We start from the raw sequence: 20,516 nt of genomic DNA, 5'->3' as shown, positions 1-20,516 counted from the left end.
AGTCCACTATATGGAGAAAAATCCTGAAATGTTTTCCTCAAAAACTTAAATTTCTATTTGTTTGAAGAAAGACAGACATGAACATCATGACATGGGGGTGAGTAAATTGTCAGGGCCTTGTCTGACCTTGATCTTAAGTTAACTACACAAAATATAATAGAGCAGATTGTCTAAACTTTTCCTCTTTTTTCCCTCTAAGGTGGCCCTCAGAAAGCAAGGGGAACTATCATCGGTAACATTAATGATGTGCAATTTGGCATTGCCATCCTCAATGCCACCATCACCAGCAGTCCCACTGGAGGGAGAGTTATACAGGCCACCATCACTAACATACCCAGGAGCCTTGGTCAGTCTCTGCTGCGGAGTTTTTGTTATGAGCACCAATTCTTCATATTGACTATTCCAAAATGTAATAAACTGAACACTGTTCTGTACCTCATCCAGGACCTGCTATGAGGAAGCTAATCTCTATCCTGAACCCCATATACTGGACCACAGCACAGGAGCTGGGTGAAGCTGTCAATGGTTACACTCTCACAGATGGCATGTTTAGACGTGAGACTCAAGTGGAGTTTGCCACAGGTACGAGGCATTACATTGATATATAGTGATCATTAAGAACTTTCCCTCAAAGTTTTCTTCATCTAATTTGTGTTCTGTTGACTATAGGAGAGATTCTCAGAATGACCCATGTGGCACGAGGGTTGGACTCCGATGGAGCACTTCTGCTGGACATTGTAGTAAACGGACACATTCTGCAACTGCCATCCAATGCAGACATTAGTCTTAAGGTAGAACCTCCATCACTGAATTCATTGATGGTTATTTCTTTTTATACTTTAAAAATATCATGAAACACAATATAAACTTTACCACCTTAAAATATCTTTTCCAAACTCCAGGACTACACTGAAGACTACATCCAGACTGGTCCTGGTCAGCTGTATGCTCTGTCCACACGTATGTTTAGTATAGACAGGGTAAGCGTGCCTTACTCCTGGAATCACACCATCACATACGGACCCTCCAAAGGAAAGATGCCCTATTTGGTGCAGACTCTCCACGCCTCCGCTATCAGTGCTCTGTACCGTCCACTAGAAGAGATTCTGGAGTTTGCCATCCATGCCACCATTGCTAAAGGTACAATACACATACAGTATGCATTAGGGTGTGAATAATGCGTCAGTCACTCATTTTATTTTATTTCATATTATTAGTATCATTTTTTTTATTATTATTATTTATTTATTTATTATCTGATTAGGCTGGTAACTCTCTTCATTTTTTATATATATATATATATATATATATATATATATATATATATATATATATATATTAGTGGTGGGCCGTTATCGGCGTTAACGTGCTGCGTTAACGTGAGACTCATATCGCGCGATAAAAAAAATATCGCCGTTAATCTATTCTCAAAGTTGGGTTGGGAGCTGGGTCTAAACTACGCAAGATATGATGACTTTAACCTTGATATTTTAGCGCGGATGACGTATATCTAGTTGAATTGCACTGTAGGGGGCGAGAACAAGTCTTCAACTTCTGTGAAATTACCACATCAAATGAGACGCGCAGACATGGATGCAGCTATGAAGCCGCTTCAGGGCAGGTGCGTGCGTTGCTAGACCCTTTTTACTGGGGCACGTGCCCCAGTGAAAATCTGCTGTGGCCCAGTAAAATCTCAAGTTTGAGTTATAATTTACTTTGATAATCCCGAAATAAAGACATTAAACTATATGCAACAACTGAATTGACGCTTCTAAAAGCAACGCAGTTTATTGGAAGACTATGCACGCAGATAGGCTATCCATACCCGCGCGCCTGTGTATTTTACGGGAACGCGCACGTCGTACAGCCTTTTGCGCAGAAGTACTTGGTTACACAAGTTTGTATAGTTAATTGTGTTGTAAATGCAATTGTCAAGCAGTTTGTAATGCATTTTGGAAACAGGAGATGAGCGCCTGGTCTAATGCGCCACCTGGCTTGAGAAACCCGTTCTCAAAGACTTACTTTTAGTCATTATTTGGGTAGCACACATATTCTGAATGCCTTCAGCAGAATTTAAATTAGCCATTTTAATCTAGATTAATCTAGATTAATTTCAAGATTTAATCTAGATTAATCTAGATTAAAAAAATTAATCTATGCCCACCACTAATATATATATATATATATATATCCCTAAACATCATAATTGTTTATTCAGTTTAAACTGTTATATTTAACAGTTTATAAAATCTACAATGTATTTTTATCCTCAGGAGAGCGCAGTAATCAGTGTCCCAGTGGTTTTCAACTGGAACCTTCTGGGCCATATTGTTCAGGTACAGTCAGAACGTATTTATTGCTTTTACTGTGATACAGATAATAGTATTCATTTTTGAAGTAGATATACATTGAGTTTCATTGATGAGATTCTATGCCTGTCACTTTTTTTTCTGATGAAGATGAGAATGAGTGTGCGGAGGGAAACCCCTGCTCACATGCCTGCCACAATGCTATAGGCACATACTACTGTTCCTGTCCCAGAGGACTCACCATTTCAGCTGATGGTCGAACATGCCAGGGTATGACAGTTTTAAGAAACTTTACCTTTGAATGGTAGTGTCTGCGTGGGTTTCCTCCGGGTGCTCCGGTTTCCCCCACAATTCCAAAGACATGCATAGGTGAATTGGACAGTTTAAATTGGCCGTAGTGTGAGTGAATGAGTGAGTGGGTGTGTCCCAGGACTGGGTTGCGTCAGGAAGGGCATCCGGCGTAAAACGTGCCAAATCAGCTGTACGGATCACTCCGCTGTGGCGACCCCTGATTAGAAGGGAGTAAGCCGAGAGAGAAAGAAACACCTCTGAATGGTAGTGTATAATGTGTTATTTGCTATCTCAGCTGAGCAACTTTCATTTATGTTTACCCTAGATATTGATGAGTGTGCATTGGGTGGTCACATGTGCCATGATGGACAAGACTGTGAGAACACCATTGGCTCCTATCGCTGTGTGATGCGCTGTGGGCGGGGCTTTAGGAGGACAGCAGATGGGCTGAGCTGCTCAGGTGCACAGTTGTCTCTAGTTTAATAAGTTTGTTTGTTTATTGTGTTGATGTGTGTATTTTTATATGGCATACTGTAACTTATTTTAAAGGGATAGTTTGCCCAAAAATGAAAATTATGTCATTAATTACTCACCCTCATGTTGTTCCAAACCCATAAAACCTTCATTCATCTTCGGACACAAATGAAGATATTTTTGCTGAAATCGGAGAGCAACAGTAGTTGCGTTTCTGTCTATGCATGGTCAGAAAGCTCTCAGATTTAATATTTAAAATATTTTCATTTGTTTCCAAAGATGAACGAAGGTCTTACAGGTTTGAACAACATGATGATGAGTAATTAATGACAGAATCTCTTTTATGGTCTTTATTCATCATTATCTTCATTTTAGCATACATTTGAATTGCTTTAATATTGCTTTTGCAGATGTGAATGAGTGTCAGGAATCCAACCCCTGCCATCAGCACTGTCTAAACACCATTGGCAGCTTCCGCTGTGCTTGTGAGCCAGGGTACCAACTCAGGAATCGGCGCTGTATTGGTACATTTAAAATCTGTCACGTGACATATACAGTTGAAGTAAAAAGTTTACATACACCTTGCAGATTATGCAAAATGTTCATTATTTTACCAAAATAAGAGGGATTATACAAAATGCATGTTATTTTTAAATTAGTACTAACCTGAGTAAGATATTTCACATAAAAAGACATTTACATATAGTCCACAAGAGAAAATAATTATTCTGAAAAGTTGTCCTGAACAGTTAAACTGCCTGCTGTTCTTCAGAAAAATCCTTCAGGTCCCACAAAATCTTTGTTTTTTCAGTCCCTCAGTTGTCCTCAGTATGAAAAGATGGATCTCAAAACCATACAGTCATTGCTGGAAAGGGTTCAAATACACAAAAATGCTGAAAAACCAAAGAATTTGTGGGACCTGAAGGATTTCTCTGTAGAACAGTACGCAATTTTAACAGTTCAGGACAAACAAGAGACTAATGAACAACTATCACTAAACAAAAAAACACAGCTGTGGATTATTCAGGTAACAGCACAGTATTAAGAATCAAGTGTATGTAAACTTTTGAACAGGGTCATTTTTATAAATTCAACTATTATTTTCTCTTGTGAACTGTATTTAATGTCTTTTATGTGAAATATCTTATTCAGGTCAGTACTAAATAAAACAAATAACATCCATTTTGTATGATCCCTCTTATTTTGGTCAAATAATTAACATTTTGCAGATTCTTTTGACTTCAACTGTACCTCAGTCTTGTTGGGTGAACTGTGCGACTAAATTGCTGCTTGTTTCTCCTCAGACATAAACGAATGCAAACAGAGAGTGTGTCGCTCAGATCAGCAGTGTAAAAACACACGTGGTGGATACACTTGCATTGATCTCTGCCCTACTGGCATGACCAAAGGAGGCAATGGCACATGCATAGGTTTGTAATGTTGTTGCTTATTTATTTAGTGTTACATAACTGCATTATGATCAAACATTAATACATTTTTATTCTGCTTATAGACATTGATGAATGCCATGACGGCACACATCAGTGCTGGTATAATCAGATCTGTGAAAACACAAGAGGTAGCTACCACTGCACCTGTCCAAGGGGGTACCGCTCTCAGGGTGTGGGCCGCCCCTGCCTTGGTACGTAGTTGAATTCCCCCACACCTAACTCTAATCCTCCGCCAACATCCCAAGCTGCTCTCTTGCCAAACACAAACTTGCATCCCTGCCTTCATTTTCATCTCCTTTACTCTTTCTCTACATTTCATTTCTGTGAAACAAACCTCAACTAAACTACATCCAGAACCTGTGATGTCACTTTTTTTTCCACACAGCTTGCTTATATTGCCACAGTGCTTTTAAACTAACCAACATATAACCCTGAGAAACAAAGAAGCCAGTCACTGACACCAAATCAAGGATCCAAGTCTTTCTGAGCTGCTACAGATGTCATTGTCAGTAAGGTGTGGCAAGATAAGAGTGGCAGGAGTTTTGCAGACTCTTACAGCAAGGCCAGCACAACTATCATGACTTCCTCTATCTGTGTCTCAATCTTACCCTTTAACCTTTTGCTTGGTATTCTCACCTGAAGTGCTTATGCTTTGCATTTTTTGAATGTCCTCTAGTGACATTCAGTTGGGATTTAAAGTGCCGTTTTGGCATTTAGAGATTTTCTTCAGTTCTCAGTTGTTCACACTGAGTTTTAATACTGATAATGATTCATCTGAGTTAACTGAATTTTTATATATTAATAGAAATGATGCTACTTGTGAGGGATCATTAAATACACTCATTATTTTACAACAAAGATACAGTAATATGTATTTTTTGCATGACAAACATGCTTTTGAGGGATAGCTATTCACGTCCAGTATTTTTTTTCATCCCCTTCTTATTTTCTTCTGATCTATTTTCATTTCAACTCTTTTCCTTTATTTTCCCCCTTTGCTTCCTCTATTTTTCTTTCTCTGTGTTGGCCTTGCTGTGAGAGCAGACATAAACGAGTGCGAGCTGGTACCGGTGCCCTGTGCCTATCAGTGCGTGAACAGCCCTGGCAGCTACAAGTGCCTGTGCCCACCGGGGCTCCAACTGCTGGGTGATGGCAAGTCCTGTGCCGGACTAGAGCGCATACCCAGCCATGAGAGTTTCTCGTATGGGTATAGAACATCCCAGTCCTCTTCTGATCGGAGCTCCTACCAGCAGCGCTACCATAGCCTGACCTCCCAGAGTTTCCACTCATATGTCCCCATCGGGGGGCGTCACATGGCCAACAGACCAAACAATGCCCAATCACGCAGTCGTAGAGATACTAACTCCTGCCCCCCTGGTTTTAAGGCAAACAATGGCCAGTGTTTAGGTAACTACAAGAGCAACTGTTGAGCTGTAGAATTTTGGTTTTATGTCATACGCAATGTAGCTTTGCAGGTAGGTTTCTTAAAGCACCTTGGAGACATTGCCACAGTTCTTCTGGATTTAGTAATTTAGTTTTCTTAGATTCAGTTTGTTCTGTTTCCTCATGTCATTCCAGACAGACTTGATGATGATGAGATCAGATCTCTGTGTGGAGCACTGGCTATTGTCAGACTCCTTGTGGAGATTTTTTTTACACTGTGGAGCCCCAACGGGACATAGCCTTGAAAACATGAAATACAAAAAAAAAAAATTTCACTTAATTTTTCACATTTGCATTCTCCTGAGATGCTTTGATTCACTTGCAAAGAATACAAATGTTTGTCTGAGCAAAGTGAACACAACAATTTTTCCATTTCCATTACCTTCCCTTTAGGGGCTCCGTAGAATGCAGAAAAAGCAATATAGTAAACGTATAGTATAGAATATACACTACCAGTCAAAGGTTTTTGAACAGTAAGATTTTTAAAGTTTTTTTAAATAAGTCATCATTAATAATAATGTTTCTTGAACAGCAAATCAGCATATTAAAATGATTTCTGAAGGATCATGTAACTTGAGTAATGATGCTGAAAATTTAGCTTTGATCACAGGAATAAATGACATTTTAAAATATATTCAAATAGAAAGCAGTTATATTAAATAGTAAAAATATTCCACAATATAACTGCCTTTGCTGTATTTTGGATCAAATATGAATGCAGGTTTAGTGGGCAGAAGAAAATTCTTTCAAAACATTAAAAATCATACTGTTCAAAAACTTTTGACTGGTATTGTAGTAAAAGCAATAATTTATTCATTTAAATTAGACTTTTTTTTATAACAATTCAGACATAAAAGTAATAAATTACTATGTGAAAATTGTCTGTTGTCCTGATTAAAGTTTAATTTTAAAAGTTATTTTATAGTGTATATACTTATTTCTTAATGTCAAAATGTTTAATGTTAATCATATCAGTAGTAAGATGTGGACACAAATGGCTCCATTTCAACATTATAACAAATTACTTGTCTGTCTTTACTTGTCTGTTTTAGATATTAATGAGTGTGAACAGAGGGATACATGTCAACATGAATGTATGAACACACCAGGCAGCCATAGATGTTTGTGTCCCAGCGGCTATCGCCTTATGACCAACGGCAAAACCTGTCAAGGTAAGAAAATGAAGACATTCAATGTTAACTTGTCTAGAGAGTGATTTCGAAAAAAAATCGAAATATACTAAGTTTAAAGGGATAGGCACCCTCGTGACGTTCCAAATTGGTAAGACCTTTGTTCATCTTCGGAACACAAATTAAGATATTTTTGATTTTGTTGAAGACTGACATGGAAGAAAAATAAATAGTTGAATAAAGTTGTTGTGTTAGTTTTCTTTGCACACAAAAAGTATTCTCGTAGCTTCATTAGAATTAAGGTTGAACCACTGATGTCGGATAGGCTACTGATGTCACATGGACTATTTTAACTATGTCCTTACTATTCTACTGGGCCTTGAATTTGGAAGTTGCATTGCTGTCGGGTCAGAAAGCTCTCAGATTTCATCAAAAATATCTTAATTTGTGTTCTGAAGATGAACAAAGGTCTTACGGGTTTGGAATGACCTGAGGCTGAGACAGAATTTATACTTTTGGGTTAACTAACCCTTTAAGAGGTCTGTGTGTTGCTCACTTTTGGTCTTTATATGAATAGACATAGATGAATGCCTGGAGCAGAACATTCAGTGTGGTGTGAACAGGATGTGTTTCAACATGAGAGGGAGTTACCAGTGCATCGACACACCTTGCCCTCCCAACTATCAGAGAGATCCAGCCACAGGGTGAGACTGCCACTCTTTTCTTCGCAATTATCTACTTTTACTTATCTGATTGTTCTTTGCTGAGTTCTGCCTTTCCTCCCAGGTTCTGCCTGAAGAATTGTCCGCCCAATGATCTGGAGTGTGCCCTGAGCCCATATGCACTGGAGTACAAACTGCTGTCCCTGCCCTTCGGCATCGCCGCGAATCAGGACCTGATCCGGCTCGTTGCCTACACCCAGGATGGAGTCGTCCACCCACGCACTTCCTTCTTAGTAGTAGACGAGGACATGACTCTGCCCTTCGCCCTTCGGGATGAAAACCTCAAAGGTGTTCTGTTCACCACCCGGCCACTGCGCGAACCTCACACGTACCGCATGAAGGTGCGAGCCTTGTCTTACAGCGCCGATGGAGGCATAGAGTACCAGACCACCTTTATTGTCTACATCGCTGTCTCAGCTTATCCCTACTGAGCACTTTACTATGTCCAACAGCCTATGAAGAGAGGGAATGATCAGAGGTTGCGCTAAACAAAAGAAATTTGTCATTTGTGAATTATGAAAACATGCTTTCTGTCATTTTGACATATAAAAATAAGAAATCTAGTTTAATAAATTTCCCTACGCTAGAAATGTTCCCGCATTAAGGGTTTCTAAACGGGATTAGGAGAGACAACAAAGTTTTAAAATACCACTGTGAGAGATATTTTGGAAACAGAAGATAAGGCCAAAAAGTTGTTGTTGGTGTTGTCTCAAAAAATATGTATCATCTGTAACAGAGCGTGACAGAAAATTTGCAATCCATCCGGAGAAAATCTTTTATAGCGCAACCTCTGAGAACGGTGCAGTTTTTGTACATGTGTGACTGAAAAATATTGGTCTTTGTGTGAGAGTGTGTATGTGTGAGTGCAGATCCGCCACTTGAAGAGATTCTCACAGGTCACGTAGACATCTAAAAGGCCCTTTAGGCTGGAAAAGCTGAGTTGTGGAGTCCTGCAGACAGACAACACTGCTCTCCGAGGTTCAGACTTCACGTGAAACCAGTCGTAAGACCGCTGGCAGGTTAGTGGTTTGGCCACAAGGATCCTTCATCAGAATGTACAGCAGGACTATGGGTGGTGTAATAGAATACATTTGCATATATGTCTACCTATTAACTTATTGGGAATTGCTTGAATATATGAAAGAAACTCAATTCCCTCCATTGCTTTCTATGAAATGAGAATGGAGAAGATTTGGTTGTTTTAAATGTTGTGCTTTTTGACATAATGATGAGGTTTGGGTTTGAGCCACATCTGCAGAAAATGAAAAGGACGTCCACCTCAGGTAAGCACTACCTTTACTCTAGAAGAGAGTAATTGTCGATCAGTAATTATGCACATAATAGCAATGTCTCATTATCATTACAGGTTCATACACATTTGGAGTATTTTTTTGTAACTGTGTCAGTAATCAAGGTGTATTCTATTTTAATGATATGTATATAAGTGTTTGGGTTTTTTATTTGTAATACTATGTTGTATTCCCTTTTTTTAAAAAAGCAATAAATTGTATGATCTATCCATCATGATACATTCACTTCAGAGCTGCATACACTACTGTTCAAAAGTTTGGGGTTAGTAAGTTTTAGAAACATTATAGAAGACATTCTGTTAGAAAAGATTGATATTTCAGATAAATGTTCTGAACTCATCAAAAATAATCCTGAAAAATTGTATCAGTTTCTACAAAAATATTAAGGAGCACAAGATTATAATAAGAAATGTTTCTTGAGCACCAAATCAGCATATTAGAATGATCTAGAATGATTCTGTGACGCTGAAGACTGGAGTGATAGCTGCTGAAAACTCAGCTTTGCCATTAGCGGAATAAATTACATTTTAAAATATATTAAAATAGAAAATGGATAGCATTGAAACCCAATTATATTTGTCAGAATAGCCAAGGATCAGCAATCTCCATGTAAAACTGATTGCGCAGACCAAACCATAAGTCGTAGAGACTTGAAACTTAGAGAGATGGTAGTACTCACTGCCGATCAAAAGTACGAAATCGCTCATAATTCCTAAACTGTCAGTTGCAGGCTTAAGTGACTTATGTATTATATTATACAAAACACATGCCTCAGATTCGATTGTTAGTCTTTCGTGAGCAAAATTTAGTTTTTTTGGATTTTTTGAAAAACCTATTTTTGTGAGCTAGTCTTAGGTTTTTTAACTAGATCGTAACCAAACCAGTGCCGAAAAATTCTCTGGAGAGTAAATATCAATGTTTTTCAAAAAAAAAAAAAAAGTTGGAACTTTTGACTGACCGTCACGAAGGGACGCCAAAACATTTGAAAGGGGCAGGGCCACTTTAAGTAAAATGCCTATAACTCTTGAAAGAAATTAGATATCCTTGCCAAATGCAGAACACTTATGTAAGAGCTCAATCTGAGGTCATAGGACAAAAAATGTGCTGCTATAAGAGGGAAAAAATTTGTCCATTTCAACAAGAAACATTTGTCCTATCAACAAGAAAATTGCTGTGCACACCATGGTCCAAAGTGCCACAAGTGTCCATAAGGATATTTGCGTATCTCAAAAAACCATGGCCCCCAATGGCTGATGAAGTTAGAGCACCTATTAGACAAGGTTAACGGAGGCCGATAGAAACAAAACTGGGTGGGCCTGTTTTACTCACGGCCCCAAAGGTCTGTGAGAAATTTGAAAGAAATCGGCCACTAGGGGCAACATCGCATTTTTCACGGGCGTAAACGATCGTACATTGTGTGTTATTTTTGCACATACATGCAATATTCATATCATATGATAGAACTCTTCATTCTGGACAACTTTGCTTCTAAAACCACTGCTGTCAAAAAATCATTTGTTAAATGATTGAGAAGATGTAAAAAAAAAAAAAAAACTACTTTTGCAAACTAGTCCTAGGTTCTTGCTCAATCTGGGAAAAGCCACTGGAGTGCAATTCTCTGTGCTCTCTAGGTCAATAATTATCAAAAAAAAGGTTGACATTTACCCTTTGGGAAGCTATTATGGGGCCTGTCCAAATTTACCATGAAATCCTATAAAGCCTAAAGGAAAACTCAAAACTTCACGAAACCTGCTGAGCACATGTGACAGGTGATTCTAAACAGAAAGAGATCAAAATTAGAGATTTTTTTTTAATATCATTAATCTTAATCAAAATGTGAAGGAATATTCTACCATTCTACTATATGTTTGACAAAATAACCAAGGCATTTCAATGAAAACCTTTATTTTGTGGAAAACACAGTGATCAAAATTTGAGAACAGTAACCAATGTAGCACAAAAGAAGTTTAAAACTAGAATTTTGGGAGGGTAACAGCTGTCAGAAATTAGTAGGAAGTGTAGACACCCTTCATTTGAATGACCTCAGCACATCAGCGGCCACAGGACTAGTTTCTCAGACTGTGCTGGTGTGATCTTGGTCCACTTTTCTTCCACTCTCTTCCATAGTTTGGTAACTGTAGTGGGTTCCTTAGCCATAAATTTGTCACCACGATTTTCCAGAGATTTTCAATCAAGCTTAGATCAGGACTCTGGCCTGGCCATTTCATTATTTCAGTGTTCTTAACTTAAAGGAACGGGTTTACCTGTTTTGCAGTATGATGGGCATTGTCTTGCATGAAAATTGCAGGCTGATTGGGAGATGCTTGCAGAGAAGGAACTGAATGTTGCTGAAGGATGTTCTGATAAACATTTGTATCTGTATGAGGCCCAACTCCTGCTGCAGAAAACCCCCAAACCATGGCACTTCCTTCTCCACCTTTCACTTCTTTACGCAATTGGGCTTCAGTCTTTTCTCAATTTGATGCCAAACAAAATGTTTCCAGTCAGACCCAAATAAATTAAACTTGCTCTCATTACTAAAGCTAACTTTAGACCAGTTCTCCTCTGTCCACACAACATGCTCCTCAGCATAGATGAGCTTAGCCATTAGATTTTTACTGCTGATGAGTGGTTTTGTCACTGCAGAGTATGCTTTCAGTCTGACAGAATCTTACCCTGCTCAGCGCTGAATTGGCAAGCAATTCCAGCTGCAGTGTTGAACCCATTCCCCATTGAGAGTCTCTGCATTATCCTGTGTTACGTGGAAGACCAGCCTTTTTGCGAGACTTGAATCAATTAGAGAAATCGCTAATTTGGAATGACCAACTTTTCTTGCAATGGCTGAATGTCATCCCTTTTAGCCTTCATTTGGACAAACTCCCATCCATCACAGGGTTTCAGTGACCTTAGATTGGCCCGCCATCTTGCATTCTCAGTGAAAATTTGAGAAATGCTGCTAGGACCAAGCAGTGACCTTGAAATTTAGGAAATTGTAGGTTCTCTAATTTTGATCTCCACTCTATAAATATAAAAAAATAAAACAAGTCCTCAAGAGTATATTTAACATATTTTTTATTCAATCACAAAAGCACAAACATAAAAAAAGGAATATTTTGTAAGGCAGTCGTTATACCGGTTTGGTTTATTGAGTGTTTGCACTTTGTCTTTCTGTATTACTGCATTGTAGAGGCAGGTCCCTGTAATCAGACGATACGTCTCAGATCAGAAATGATCTGCTTTGAGGCAGTATTCAACATGATTGGCTTAAAAACGCCTCCAGACGCAGACTGGATACAGACATGTGCATTCTGATACATACAATAACAATGGTCCACGGCAATAAGTGCTTTGGAATGCTGACACAGATACATTAAGACAAGACATTAATACTTTATAACAGCATTAGTGAAAGTCACGATTAGTGAGATGGCTCCATCTGCCAAGAAAATCAAACAGATGTTGCAGATGATGCATAAGTTCGGCATTGTAACTTCATGTCTTCATAGGAGTATTTAAGCTAATGCGCTTTGGTTATGAAAAAATAAATACGACTGGCGATTTAGAACAAAGAAGGGATCAGAAGGTTTAATGCACCAGAGAGTATTATTCATAATCCGACACAGCCACTGTGGACAGAGACGTAGTGCCAGTAAGACACACCGACCAATCAGTGACTGTTCATTTTAAGCCATTTACACATGCAGACTAAAAATAACAGGTTACATTTCTCTCAAAGAAGATCGCTATTAATAATAAAGGGTTGTAATAAACTTAAGCAAGGATTTATAAAACTCTAACAAGTCTCTTGTATTCAGATTGCTGAATACAATACAGAAGAGCGTAGAAAAGTATTCCTGAGAGAAGCTACTGTAAATCTAGTATACGGCTGATGGCACGATTATGCGTTTTTGACTATGTGAGTGAAGAGTGATATAATAGACGAGGGTAAAACCCATTGAAATCAGATTAGAGGTCCTTTTCGGTACCCTGTAGAAAGTCATCGCTTTGTTCTGAGTGTCTCAGCAGGATTTCCCGCTGCTGGGTTGTGTTTTTCTGTGCGATATGTTAACTCTCTGCAGTTTACACTGTTTTCCTGGCTGTTAGGACCCTCACGATGCAGCCCACTCCACCTGCAGAAAGAGCCTGAGGCGAATACAAAGCAAATAGAGCAAGAATTGAGCTACTGATGTCTTTTAGGAAGACAAAACACATGGTTTGCTATGAGAACATTGCTATTAGCCATACCTTTTCGTGCCACTGCAGCAGGACAGCGCTGCTGTTCTCAGATGGCCGCTCGAAGCCCTTGTAGATGTATTTCATGAGCAGATCGACTCCATTCTTATCCAGAGACTGAACTCCCTTTTCGATGTCAGTACTCTTGAAAGAGCTGAGCACCTTAAGCACCAGACCTTCAGCACGATCCTACAAAACACAATCCAAAATGTCAAAATGCAAGTAAAAAAAGCAACTGTCATTCAAAAGCTTGGGATCGGAAAGCTGTGTTTAATTAAAAACACTGAAAAAAACTGTAATACTGTGAAATATTATTCCAATTCAAAATAGTGGTTTTCTATTTCATTATAATTTAAAATAGAATTTATTTATTTGATGCAAAGCTGAATTTTTGAACTTGTCTCCAGTGTCAAATGATCCATCAGAAATCATTTTAATATGCTGATTTATCATCAGTGTTGGAAACAGTTGTGCTGCTTAATATTTTTTGGACCTTGATACTTTAAGTAGTTTTTGATGAATAAAACATAAAAAGAACAGCATTTATTAAAAATAGATTTTTTTTTTTTTTTTTTTACACTACTGTTCAGAGTTTGGGGTCAGTACATTGTTTCTTTCTTTCTTTGAAAGAAATTAATACTTTTATTCAACAAGAATGTGTTAAATTGATGAAAAGTGATAGAGGTTATATTGTTAGAAAAGATTTTTTTTTTTTTGTCAAAAAAAAATCCTGAAAAAAGTATTACAGGTTCCAAAAACATTAAGCAGCGCAACTTTTTCCAACATTAATAATAAATCAGCTGATTAGACTGAGTTCTAAAGGATCATGTGACAGTAAAGACTGGTATAATGGCTGATGAAAATTCAGCATTGCATCATAGAAATTATATTTTAAAGTTTATTAAAATAGAAAACTGTTAAATTGCAATAATATTTCATAATATGACTTTTTCCTGTATTTTTTTTTATCAAACAAATGGACTTTTTTACAGTTATGTGAATGTCATTAAAATGGACAGCTTTGCCATGTGTATTTGTTGCTGGCGTAAAGCATTAATATTAATAACATTTTAAAATAAGCAGAATGTCAGACAAAATGTCAGTACAAAAATATTTTAACACAACCGTTTCTATACAATTTTATATACTTTATAATTGATCAGAGACAATATATATATATCCTTTCAGGAAAAAAGGTAGCATGACTCACTTTGACGTTCTGATTCTTTGTGTTGATTGGTGGGTTTTTTAATACTGCCTGCAGGGCACCCATGAGGTTCCCTTTAAAGAGTGTTGTTAAGAAAAGCACTTACACAATTTAAATCTATACATTAAACACAATTCAAATGTATGCATGCTTGAACGCATGCGACTTTACAATATCCAAATGCTGTGGACATGCTGCACTTAAGAAAAAAAAATATGGCAACCATGGAGAAAAAAAAAATTCAAAACAGGAAATAAGGTTCTGGCTACTCCAAAATTGACATATAAGGACATGAATTCAACTTCCTTATGCTAAATACTGCAACAGTTTGAAATGACAGAAGAGCCTAATACAGTCCACCACCAAGTCTAAACCTATGTTGCAGTAAACATAACCAGCATCTTTTTCAGAAAAAGTTTTGTTCAAAAGAATGTCTGGAATGTTAAGACAGGCCTGGGCATAATATGAGCTAATGCATGTTCATAATTAACATGTAAGTTTCTTAAACAAACATGACTATTCTTGCTTGCTTACTTGCTTCTACAGACCACGCTATCAAAATTCCATGTCAATGGATGGGTGTCTGTTCAGTAAAATAAATGCAAATAGTGCACAGAACCCAGTTCTATCTGTGTGGAGTCTGATGTACAGAAATCTGCAGGCCAGCTGGTGTATCAGGCAACTCATCAATTATGAACAGCAAATCAGTGCATATAATGTTGACGTAAATCAAAATTAAATCGTCTTTCCTTCTAGTGTTTAAAAGCACTTTCTGCTTCAATTATTTATTCACGCATAAGTTACTTTTTCCAAAATCTTTAATTAGCCGTATTATATGTCATAATTACCCACTCGAGCGTAAAAGCACACGGAAATTATTCATATGAGCTGGTGCCACTGAAAATTCAAGACTATTTCAGATCATGCACATGTTGGCTGGTGAATAAAGAAGGATATTGTCTGATGAGAGAATCCACCTCTGCCTCATCTGGACCCAGCTGGTTTTCTCCTCCCTCTTCCTCGTCCACAAACTTGTTCTCGTCGTATTCATCCACATCCACTTTACGGAAACGATCGGACACTGTATTCTTTGACATGATGAACGCTATTTATTCGTCTGATGTTCAGCTAAACGCTATGTTTTGCATGAACACAATCTAACAGTCCTCTGTGCTAAACCAGCCTGGCGACTCCTGCAGCCTACTGTCTGGTAGTCCGTGGAGGATACCATCACTTCCGCATAGCGCGCCCTCTATCGGGAACACCGGTGAACTGAAGCTCTCCAATTCATAATCCAGTGATTCTCAACCACTAGAGGACCTCAGCAAACATCTAATGGGTCTGCGAGACGATTTAAATGATTAGTTAGTTCACTTCCAGAATCAAAATTTCCTGATAATTTACTTACCCCTATCCAAGAGTTCATGTCTTTCTTTCTTCAGTCGAAAAGAAAATACGTTTTTTGAGGAAAACATTACAGGATTTTTCTCCATATAGTGGATTTAAATGGTGCCAAACAGTTTGAAGGTCCAAGGGCGAATTCGCATCGCATAATAAATGGGCCATATTGGTGGCACTGAATGTGAACAATCCCACTGAACCGAACGAAACGTGCATATTTTGCTGATTATTGCTGCTGAAAATGGTCAATTATTGTCATGTTTTGGGCTGTACCAATTGGTCGGACCAGGAAAATCATCTGGAGTACTATGGACTGACAAAAGTTATAACAAATCAAAGAGAAGAGTGCAAAAAAAAAAAAAACTGTCTGAGGAACAAAAGGCTTTTGTGGTTGGCCAAACTAAACCAGGATTTCCAGGGCAAGAATCTTGACAACATTTGTGTTTGTTCTTATCATTTCCTGTCAGGTAGGTGAAATATTAGGCTAATATCTTAATTAGTACTGCTTGTACGTTTCTTTAACATCTATTCAATTTAGTTTGTCAAAATATTGCGCCCTTTTCTTCTTACTAAGTCCTTCTCTATTGATTTACCAGCTTCCACACTTTTTTTCCTGTGGTTTAGACAGCATAAATTAGCAGAACAACATATTCAGTAGTACATTTAACCGTGCAAACCCTCTATTACAATTTCAATGCAGCTTCAAAGGGCTCTACACAATCCCAGCCATGGAACAAGGTTCTTATCAAGTGAAACGATCAGTCATTTTCTTTTTTCTTTTTTTTAATGTTATATATATACTTTTTAACCACAAATGCTCATCTTGCACTAGCTCGACTTCACACATTAAGTAACCAAGCACATGTGACGCAGACTGAAGTAACGACCCAGTGTTTACAAAGTGAACATGCAAAAAAAGTCAAATGGCCTTTACGAAAAAAAAAAGATAAAACAACGATGTCAGACAATGTTGAAGTTGGAGGAGAAAATTAGATGCGCATTGCAGAGATGAGCATTTGTGGTTAAAAACTATATGTCTTTTTTTTTTTTAAATGGCTCATCGTTTCACTAGATAAGACCCTTATTCCTCAGCTGGGATCGTGTAGAGCCCTTTGAAGAAACTGAAATTTGGACCTTCAACACATTAGCCATCATTGAAGGCCGCTATATGGAGAAAAATCTCTGAATGTTTTCCTCAAAAACCTTAATTACTTTTCAACTGAAGAAGGACATGAATATCTTGGATGAACTAATCCTGAACTAATCCTTTAAAATTGTTTAGTAGGTTATAATTAATTTAACTCGATTACTACAATATCAAAATGTTCAACACGTAAATTAAATGTCATTCTTATTTAAATTTGCCCATAAACATATATTGATATTACTGAAAAACATACAGCTCTTGAACAACAAATTTAGTTGTGGTTGTGGCTATTGACTAGCCTAGAATCTAGACGCGCCCCTAGCGGCAGCAAATTACATTTGCTTCCAAGGTCAGTCTAGTTACTCTCAATTCACTTAAAATTCCGAAAAATCCAAGATGTACCGGGCCAATCACGAGTCGGTGGGCGGGCTTAACATGATGACGCCTGAGTCCTGACCTGCGACCATAAGTTCCGTCAGACATGAATTCCTGGTTCTGTGAATTACGCGTGGAAAACTGAACAGTATTTATATAATTTTTTACTTTGGATACACAGCCACGTCCATCTGTCCTGAGCAGGAGCTCGTTACATGTGAACGCGCTGTGGTGTAGAATACGCAAACACCGGAAGCGATCTGTGGCGTGTATACGACACTCATTGTTCACACAGTGCACAGAGATTGTGGATATAGCGGCTATTCAAAATGGTAATTACTTGCGCTTATCCTGGTTGTTCAAACCCATTTAAAGCTAAAAGATTACGTTTGCTTACGCAAACTCATCCTTGACTTTTTCACCGATTTCCCCTTCCGGTGTTTGCGTATACTACATCAGAGCAGGGTGTAATTTGGATTTGTCTGTGCATGTTTTTGTTTACTTTTAAAGGTTTAGTGCCCATCTATGTCTATTATTTGGCTGACAGACTGCACAGTGCACTGATTTTCGTTAAAAATCTCCGTCGCTCTGACTACGTCACCTGACAGACTAAGTCTCTGATTGGTTGTAGCGCTATCCTATTGCGTGGAGAGGAGTTTGAAAGACAACCGTTTATCCCACCCCTCCGGTTGAGCCCTGTCTATGGAGAGTGCCCAGACCCTACATTTATGTGGGTCTGGCTTGCCAGGCTAGCTATTGACACTTTTAATTTCGCTTTTCCTTATAAACACTAGGGGGCATTTTTAGATTTTACAAATATAATATAACTACATAACATTGCTTAAATTAAATTGTGAACATGGACCACAAAACCAGTGTCATTTTTTTTATTGAAATCTATACATGAATAAATAAGCTTCCCATTGATGTATGGGACAATATTTGTGCAAGATACAACTATTTTTCTGAGGGTGCAAAAAATCTAAATATTGAGAAAATCGCCTTTTAAAGTTCTTAGCAATGCATATTACTAATCAAAAATTACGTTTTGATATATTTATGGTAGGAAATTTACAAAATATCTTAATGGAACATTATTTTTACTTAATACCCTATTTATTTTTGGCATAAAAGACAAATCGATACTTTTGACCCATACAATGTATTTTTGCCAATTGCTACAAATGTACCCATGCTACTTAAGACTGGTTTTGTGGTCCAGGGTCACATGTATGTAAAAAAAAAAATCGTTCTAGATGTAGAGTAGACTATTTTAAAATGCAGTGGTGGTCACGTGACGGTAGAGGGCGACAGAGCACTTTCATTCTCTGTCTTTAAAAAAATGGTTGGCGTTTTTCCCACTTGAACGTTAATTCATTCAAACCTAACCCTAGGTTATCGCGACGTGTTTCATGGTTCACACTGTTGCTCGGTTAGTTATTAATCCTCGTTTCAAGTTTCCACACTGTAAACGTAAACCCTTGGTTAACGTGTTTATTTGAATATTTACTATAAAATAAATAGTATTTCATTGAAAAAGACAACTCCATACCAAATTGGCATATGACCTGTTTTAACTGCAATTTGAAAATACCGCCAAGTAACGTACGTTCACTTACTAATAGTATTAAGTCTTATGAAACTTAAATAAGTAATAATGTCTCTTTTACACTGCACTTATTCGTAACTTTTCAACTCTTTCCCTCAGTTTTGATTACGTTTCTGCAACCGTCGACAGCATGGATATTTAGTGAGGTTTATTGGTTGTCTGTTGCTAAAAAAAAAACTCGTTTTAACATTCATCACAATCCACAATGTAATTGACACAAGGTTAAAAGCAGTGTGGGCCCTTTTTAGAATTACAAGTGTGAAAACCCAAGGGTTAAAATTTGATCCGATAAGCTATTTTGGACAGCACACAATAGGTTAAAAAGCTTTCGAAGACTCACTCGTCCGTATACTAACTGTTAATCTTTACAAAGTGTTGAAAGACAAGAGGAATCCAGTGTGTTGCTGTGTCTTTTTTTAGAATCCTATTATTATATTAAGTGCGACACAACGACGTAGTGTGTTTGTGATGCAATAACTGTAGGCAACGGATGTTTAAAATGGGAGGATCATACTTAGCATTACAAACCCTCCACCTCCTCTGACATACATAAACACAAGGCATTCCTTATTACGTTTCTCATTAAAAGAAACCTCAAAACATCATAAGTCCAAATAAACAACCTTCACTACAACCTTCACAAACAGCCTTCACTATCTACACTTTTCTATATCTGTAAGGCTATAAAAGTTAGTCAAATGCTCTCTTAATAACCTGGCTATTGATTTATGTCAACACTTTCATTGACTCATGGTACAACCCAAGATCAGAATGCAGATGTTAGTGTGGTGGAGTGTATGATAGATTCTCACATATTATTTATTTGGAACCTATTTATCTGACATTCAAAAAGTAATTTGGTTAATTTAGTTCTAAGACTGCAGAGACCCATAACTCTTGTTGGCCTACCTGTAATGTTATCACTATAACAGTATGCCGAAGTGCTTTCTGGGAAGGCCACAAGGGAAGTAACATTAATATACTGTGGTCTCAGTTGTACAACAGATGCTTACTTAATAATGAAACTTTGAGATTTCTGCAATGAGAATGACAATACTGTTTTTGTGCCATGATTACAATATTGAGGTTTCTAGTTTAAAACCTCAAGATTTCAGTCTGGTCAAAAATACAGTTAAAAGAAAACTTCTTGATAAAATGTTCTACATACAGTAAATAACACTTAGTTTCACTTATAAAAAGGTGTTTTGATATGTATGATACATATTTTGCACAATGTACATATTGGAACAGTACATAATGGTATGTTTTAAAACTATTAGTATGATTATAAATGAAAAAAGGTGAGACTAAAGTAGAGCAGTTGTGAACATATGGTTAAACTAAAAAAAGAAACACATCCTTTTATGTATGTCAGAACGCCTCAAGCCTTTGCAAAGGTATGCTGTTATTGAGA

The 20,516-nt window shown here is 37.6% G+C and overlaps 2 protein-coding genes across 2 annotated transcripts in view; one reads left to right on the top strand and one right to left on the bottom strand.

Moving 5' to 3' along the window:
* The window catches only part of hmcn1 (hemicentin 1), a 105,343-nt gene extending 96,004 nt beyond the window's left edge, over positions 1–9,339 (top strand). Inside the window, exons 94-107 of the mRNA XM_073852725.1 lie at positions 200–346; positions 445–582; positions 670–791; positions 903–1,140; positions 2,274–2,336; positions 2,460–2,579; positions 2,926–3,060; positions 3,485–3,598; positions 4,379–4,504; positions 4,588–4,716; positions 5,570–5,932; positions 7,021–7,140; positions 7,676–7,802; positions 7,885–9,339. Of these exons, the coding sequence (XP_073708826.1) occupies positions 200–346; positions 445–582; positions 670–791; positions 903–1,140; positions 2,274–2,336; positions 2,460–2,579; positions 2,926–3,060; positions 3,485–3,598; positions 4,379–4,504; positions 4,588–4,716; positions 5,570–5,932; positions 7,021–7,140; positions 7,676–7,802; positions 7,885–8,251 (2,309 nt within the window). The 3' untranslated portion in view covers positions 8,252–9,339. The remainder of the gene's footprint in view (positions 1–199; positions 347–444; positions 583–669; positions 792–902; positions 1,141–2,273; positions 2,337–2,459; positions 2,580–2,925; positions 3,061–3,484; positions 3,599–4,378; positions 4,505–4,587; positions 4,717–5,569; positions 5,933–7,020; positions 7,141–7,675; positions 7,803–7,884) is intronic.
* A 2,864-nt stretch (positions 9,340–12,203) lies between these two features.
* On the bottom strand, positions 12,204–15,784 carry arpc5b (actin related protein 2/3 complex, subunit 5B). The gene is made up of 4 exons (XM_073816600.1): positions 15,529–15,784; positions 14,574–14,647; positions 13,376–13,552; positions 12,204–13,273 (listed from the first exon to the last, which is right to left on the bottom strand). The coding sequence occupies exons 1-4, from the start codon at positions 15,665–15,667 to the stop codon at positions 13,211–13,213; spliced, it is 453 nt and encodes a 150-aa protein (XP_073672701.1). The 5' UTR covers positions 15,668–15,784; the 3' UTR covers positions 12,204–13,210.
* Between the last annotated feature and the right edge of the window lie 4,732 nt (positions 15,785–20,516).

This window comes from Garra rufa, chromosome 13 (assembly GCF_049309525.1).
Source record: "Garra rufa chromosome 13, GarRuf1.0, whole genome shotgun sequence".
In the NCBI taxonomy this organism is placed as follows: Eukaryota; Metazoa; Chordata; class Actinopteri; order Cypriniformes; family Cyprinidae; genus Garra; species Garra rufa.
Note: the sequence above shows the minus strand (reverse complement) of the source record. Positions and strands in the feature narration are given on the sequence as shown.